Source organism: Thunnus albacares, chromosome 3 (genome assembly GCF_914725855.1).
Source record: "Thunnus albacares chromosome 3, fThuAlb1.1, whole genome shotgun sequence".
NCBI classification, from domain to species: Eukaryota; Metazoa; Chordata; class Actinopteri; order Scombriformes; family Scombridae; genus Thunnus; species Thunnus albacares.
The window spans coordinates 27206415-27213331 of NC_058108.1; the positions used below are offsets into that span (position 1 = coordinate 27206415).

General features: G+C 43.8%; 1 protein-coding gene across 1 annotated transcript in view; it reads left to right on the plus strand.

Annotated features, from left to right (window-relative positions):
* fhdc1 (FH2 domain containing 1) overlaps positions 1–6645 on the plus strand; it is a 34192-nt gene extending 27547 nt beyond the window's left edge. The window contains exons 9-12 of the mRNA XM_044347381.1: positions 426–496; positions 2437–2554; positions 2707–2871; positions 3188–6645. Coding sequence (XP_044203316.1) covers positions 426–496; positions 2437–2554; positions 2707–2871; positions 3188–5365 — 2532 coding nt within the window. The 3' untranslated portion in view covers positions 5366–6645. The remainder of the gene's footprint in view (positions 1–425; positions 497–2436; positions 2555–2706; positions 2872–3187) is intronic.
* Positions 6646–6917: the final 272 nt, after the last annotated feature.

A 6917-nucleotide genomic window follows, 5' to 3' on the forward strand; every position in this document is an offset into this window, starting at 1 on the left:
TTACTACAATATGGTAACTATGGTAACTATTTTAGAAGACAATACATTTCATCCAATTCATTTTTCATATAGGAAAATCTCTTGTCTATGCTGATTTGTGCAGTTAACCCACACAAAACTTCATATGTGTGAAATTAAATTCAAAATAATATGGTCCAGTGTGTAGTTAGAGACAGTTATTTGTCAGCCGGAAAGAATTAGTTTTATGTAAATCTTTCACAGCAAACAGCGTCCAAACACCATGATTACAAGAGGGCGGCAGGTGGACAGCAGATGGTGACAGGAAACAGAAAAGAGCCAAGTGTGGCTGGCCAAGCACTTACGTAACCAAACAAAGGCTACAAGCACAGTAGTCCATCACACAGCAGTGATGCCTCTTTATCATGTACAATAACAAACATTTCATGATGTGTCTCTACATGTAGGAGGCAAAGAAGAAAGATGAGAAGCTGCTCAAGTTTCCAGATAAACTTCACGATGTTCAGAGTGCAGCCAGGTAAACAGAGAGATTGTTTCCTTTTTTGACAATGTTGTTATAATTAATACCTTCCAGTAAGTTTGATGCCTGACAAGCCTATTCTCAACATTGCATCAATGAAAAAGTCATACCTGCATACAGACTCCAAACCACAAATTTATTTTAAGTTCATATAATCAATATTTTTCTATCAACAATGAATCAAATGACCTGCAGAGAATTATCACCCGACTCTGCAGTTTCCCTCGGCTCTATGTTTTTTCCGGCCCCCAACTTAACTGTTCTGGTTCACTCTCACTGCTCTCATCAGCCTCGTTTCCTGATGCAGCAGGCAGCTGTTTTCAGCGAAAAAGCTCTAAAACCCCCACTGTACACTTCCTGCTCACCACTTAACGGCAGACAGACAAAGATTGTGACCAGCTGATGAAGAAATTGCAGCATTTAGCAGCTAAAGAGCCAGAGAGCCAAACGAAGCTTAAAGGAGAGTCAATATTGGACACAAACAAACATGACTTCAAATGAATGCTAATGTTGCTTAGTGTCCGTCTGATGTGTAAATAGGTAACTATTTGCTAACATGTTTGCTTTATCAACTCTCTAAGGTGGTAATGTGTCAGTGTTGTGCTTAGCTTGTTGTGCTGCCCCTATGTGGCCAAAAAAGTCCAATTAATTAAGACTTACATAGACAGCATTTTAGTCTCGATCACATCTTAAAGGACAGGTTCACAATTTTTCAAGTCTGTCTTAAAACAACAGTCAGGTGCCCAAATGAACACTGAAAGAGGTTTTCCTTGCTGTAATCATTCCTCTTGTTCATAGTCGCCATTAAAAGATCCCCTTTAAATGTGCCTTCAATGTAAATGATGGGGGCCAAAATCCACAGTGTGTCCACACGCACAACAATGCATTTAAAAGTTTATCTTAAGCTTATATGAGGCTTCAGCAGTCTGAGTTAGTCATATCAAGTGGATATCTGTCACATTTACAGTCTTTTTAGCATCAAATTCCCTCTTTGTGTTTCCCTGTTGAGCTGCAGTTGAAGTTTAGTAACAAAAAAAGGGACTTTGGCACTAAAAAGACTGTAACGCTGAAAGATATCTACTTGATTTGACTCATTTGGACGAAGCTCCATATTAGTTTCAGATAAACGTTTAAATACATTTTTGTACAGAATGAGGACTGTGGATTTTGTCACTTGAAAGTGCATTATGAAGGGATCCAATGGCCAGTATGAACAGGATGAATGATTTTGGTGAGGAAAACCTATTTTAATGTTCATTTGGGTACCTGACTGTTGTTTTATGACAGACTTGAAAAACTGTGAACCCGTCCTTTATTAAAACAATGACAAATTAGGCCTCCTGAAGATGATCTGATTGGGACTGAAGCATTGTCCGTTTAGATACATTTGTGGTTTTGAGTCAGTGTGCAGCCAGAACATCATTCAGACATGTAGTGTCAATGGTGAATAGTGTCTCATGAATTATGGCTGCTGATAAACTACACAGGCATAAATTGATTCCCAGAATGTGTCATTCAACAATTTGAACAAAACAGACGTTACATTTTTATTTATCGCTGAATTGAAAACCAAGTCCAGCCTCATCACTCAAGCTGACATCTAACTTAAGAGCAGTACTTTGAGAGTCCTGTTCAGAACGCCGTGTGATGCTGGTGGCTGTCAGGCTCTGTCAGCTTCACAAGGTCATCTCTTTGTGGCAACAAGCCCAGATTACTCCTCCCTCCCGCGGGATATGCGAACACATTTCTCCCTGTCTTCACCTTTACTGTATGACAGTCTGACAGTGCACTCAGTAAAATGTTGTCAAATATTGTCACGCTATCAACTTTAAGGAGAATTTCCAGTCAACCATATGATTATAATACATATAAAACAAACAAAAATTGTCTATAAGCAGAAATTTCCTGATCTTCATGCTGTAATTTTTCTCATATAGAATTTCAGTGGAGAACATCGAGGTGGAGTTCTCCTCCTTATATGTCCGGATCAAATCCCTGGAGGAAAAGGTTCAAGGAGACCCAGAGCTACTGCAGCAGCTGGAGCCCTTCCTGCAGGTGGGGCAGGAGTAGTTACATAATACATTATATACACAGACACATGTACAGAAAGCCACTCTACATTTCTGGTGCTATAGATAATGACATCCATGAAAGTGTATAACATTTTATGAATTAGAAATCTGTGCATGTTTGATGTCCTGTCTCAGAGTTCAGCACGGACACTTCAGGACCTGAAGAGACGCAGGCTGGATCTGCGTAAAGAGGGAAACACTCTCATTGATTTCTTTTGTGAAGACAAGGACACCTTCAAGCTGGACGAGTGCTTTCGCATCTTTCAAGACTTCTGCATCAAGTTCAAGAAAGCTGTTAAGGTTAGTGTGCTTTAAAGAATACTTTGGGTTTTTCCAACTTTTTGTAGTTTTGGACATGATTCTCATCGGTTATGAGATCTGGGAACATGGCGACATTGCTGAAAAGAACACAAGCAGTCAAACGACCATGCAGTTTTTAAACGAACTTCCAGGTTAAATCGCTGGCTAGTTTACAACCTTTTTGTTTTTCTTGCCAAGTCGGACTTCATTGTAACACCATGTTCCAAATCTTCAGCCATTAGTTTGGTGAGTCTCTATATTGTGTTCCTGTCTACCTCGACCTCTCAACGTTTCTCCTCTTTCTGCTTTCTCTCAGGACAACATGGACCGCGAGTTGAAGGAGGCGGCGAGGCAGCGTCGGCTCAGAGAATTGGAGGAAAAGCGCTTTGCGTGGTCCAGTGCAGATCAGAGCGGGGGATTCGGTCGGAGCAGCAGCGAGAACGACGTGGAGATGCTCACCAAGGAAGGCCTACTAGACTTCTTCCAGCAGAGGTCTCAGAGTCCACACAGTCCGCTGGGACGTTCTGCTAGCGCTCGCCGTCACCGTCACACCATGACCTCCATAGCGGACCGTGAACTCCAAGGATACCTGGAGCTATTTGGAGGCACTGGGAATCCCACTGACTATTCCAAGTTTAACAGTCTACCTCGGTCGGGTCGCCCCATCCAGCGGAAGACGACCCCCTGGATCTTAGCCCAGGACGACAATCGTGAGCTGGGGTGCGACAGACAGGTGACGTCTCCGCGTGCAGAAACTGAACCTATCAGCCCGCTGGCCCGGTTTTCCTCCTCTGGGTTTAACGCTAACGAGGACCCATACAACAACAATAATTACTCATCTGTGTCCGAGGGCAGTGTTCTGCCTCATTCCTTTTATGTCTTTCAGAAGTCCAACCCAACAATTACCAGCCACATGAATTTTAGTGTGGAGAAGCATACTTTAGTTAGAGGTCCTCAAGCCTTTGAACTACCTAGTCCAAACAATAACAGCAATCATATGCACTTTGTCAACCAGGGGGATGTTGTGGTGACTGATATGGAAAAGGAGAGACGGTCACCTCCCAAGACTCTGGACAATCTTCCAGGAGTTTTAGAAAGAAGGTTGGATCTCAAGTCAGCGTGGCAAGGGAAAATAGATCCTCCAACACAGACTGGGATCTCTCCTGAGGGAGAGAAAGAAGAAGAAGAGAACAGCACAGTTTCATCAACAACCTGTGATACTCCCCTCCCGTTAGATACCTCTGTATCCAATAAGAAGCCAGTGTTTTATATACTAGACTGCACGGAAACAGACTGCTCCGTTACCCTGGATTACTCTGAGGGTGAAAGTTCATCTCTAACGAAAGAGGGACTTAATTTCAGAACGAGCGACTGCAGCAAAGATCAGGAGAGCCAGCAAGATCCGAGCTCCCTGTCCTCTAATCTGGAGTCCCTGTCTCCCAATGACCAGTCGGTTTCAACCAATGAGCTCTCAGCGCCAAAATCTGTGGACGCAGCTTCCATGACTCCGTCTGCAACCACAGAGGAATGGGACACAGAGAGCTGTGACACTGCTGAGGGAAAACAAAGTGTGGAGAAAGATGCACAGAGTAGCAGCAGAAAACCAGTGCATGCAAAGAGCAAAGCTATCAAAGCGACCAAGGGCAGCGGAGGACGTGGCGTGCGAACGCTGACCAGCAGCGAGACCCAGGGCATGCGGAAAGTCGTGCCCATTAGCAAGCTTGCCAGAGCAGGTAGCAGCAAGCGAGCAGAGAGAACCTTGGCGCATGAGGGTGGAGAATCACGTCGGCCTCTGCGTGACCAGAGCACACCAGCCAGAGGACAGAGCGAGAAGACAACAAGACCGCCTCGACACTCCAGTCTGCCTCCAGATGACTCCAAAGCTCAGAGGAGCCTCACAGGCAGCCTTTCCAGATGGGCGCGTGATTCTACCCCAAGAAAGGCCTCCATTCACAAGCCGAGCGCCAAACCTCTGAGGAACATCCCCAAGCCTGCACCCGAGGAGAAGATGTGCCGCTCCACCATGAGAGCCCTCGCACAGGCTCAAGCTCAAGCTCAAGCTCAAGCTCAAGCCCAGTGTGCAGCTTCCTCTGAGAACAGCAGCTCACACACACTAGGCCCCAAGAACAGCTCCGATGTTCCCAGCTTTGCCCGCAACACCGTAGCGTCGACTTCCAGGACCAAGAAAGAGATGGCCACCCCGTCCGTCCCCTCCACCCCGTCTCGCAGTGCCTCGCTCACAGGTCGACAAACCTCTGTGAAGCAGAACAGGTTATCACCCACAGTTCACGCCAGCGAGGAGCGGCCGCAAGGGACAAACCTGCGACGGGTGCAAAGCATGAAGGCGGCCAGTCGCAGTGCGTACCGCAGTGAGACTCCCCCTCCACCTCCGACACGTGAAGATATTCGTAAGACCAACAGCTTTTCTGAAAAGTCTGTCCAGTCTCGAGACTCGGCCACATCCAGCAGAAGCTTGAAGCCAAGCTGGAAATAAAACTGAAAGCAGAGGAAACTGACTGAATAAAGACAAGTAGATAGAGGCAACTTTTCCCCCTGTTTGATGTAAATTGATATTTGCTCTCCGTCCCCATTTACAGACTTTAAAACTCCGATCACATCATGCAAAAGACAGGAATCTGAAAAAAAAAAACCTTAAGCTTTCTCACCTTGTAAGATTCCTTCAGTAGCTGACATCAGGGTTATAAATTGCAAAGAGCAAGATGCAATGAACTCCACGTGTTTTTGTTTTGTTTGTACAAAGACTGTTTTCACAGGTTCCTTTTTTGGGGGAGGGGGGGGCCATTAACTAAACTGACAAACGGCGAATTAGTGTTTTTTCACCGGAGCCTTTTTGCCTGCTTAGCTGCGTATGTACCATATGTGCTGGTGTCTGTGATGATGTTGATGTACAGTAAGTAAACACTACTGACTATATAATGCTGCTAATTAGCTCTGACAATTTGAGACTGAGTTTCAGTGTCTTTTTCATTCAGGGTCACAAGATTTGTTGTACCTTACCTTGCTGCTGTTATAGTGTCTTCTAGTTGTGTTGCATCCTCCTGTAGAGCACCGCTCTGTTTGCTTTTCGGTTCTTTTGCTTGATACCTCAGAAAGATCGCAGTGGCCTTTTACCAGCAGAAGAAATAGAATATGTTCATTTGGTTCTGCATGACAAAGATGTAGACGAGATCCGATCAGTTACTGCAATGTCACTTTTTACAAAAGCCCTGATATATTAATATTACTACAATATATAAAGTCACAGATTATACACCAGTATATCCAAACTGTGGTACTTCTCGTACCTTGTGTATGTATTTGTCAGTAGTTTGTAAATGTTTTAGAACTCCTCCATAATATCATGGAGTAGACGTGCATGTAGGAAATGTTTCCTATGTACAGTAGGCTAGTACACGATCAACACTAATGCTGTGAAAGAAAAGCATTGAACGCACCTGAAACAACACTGAAAATATCACCTTCTACATGTGATTATTTTGACAGTCTGATCTAATTTTTTCTACTGTGAATGTAGTCATCTCATATCAAAGGCCTGCACCTTTCTTGACAAGGTTAAATTGCAACAAAAACCCAAACTTGTCATAATCCAGCCTGGTTCCAGTTTGTGCCTCTCATGTATTGCTATTGCATTCAAAGCACAGAGATGAACATCTGTTTTTCCATAAATACCTGGTGATCTTTGAAAAACCCAGAAGGTCATTTCACAGCAGTTACTGATGCTCTGAAGTGAAGTAGGGCTGCAACTAACAATTATTTTCATTATTAACTAATCTGCTGATTATTTTCTAGATTAATCGATTAGTCGTTTGGTCTATAAAATGTCAAAAGATCGCTGTTTCCCAGAGAGACAAGCTGATGTCCTCAAATGTCTTCATTTGTCCCAAAGAACAGCCCTAAACCCAAAGTCTTAGAGGACCAAAGACATCAGAAAATATTCACAGAGAAAATTTGAGAGATTTTTTCTTATCAGTTCTAATCAATTAATTGGTAGTTAATTGGTGGTTGCAGCTCTACTCCAAAGGTAT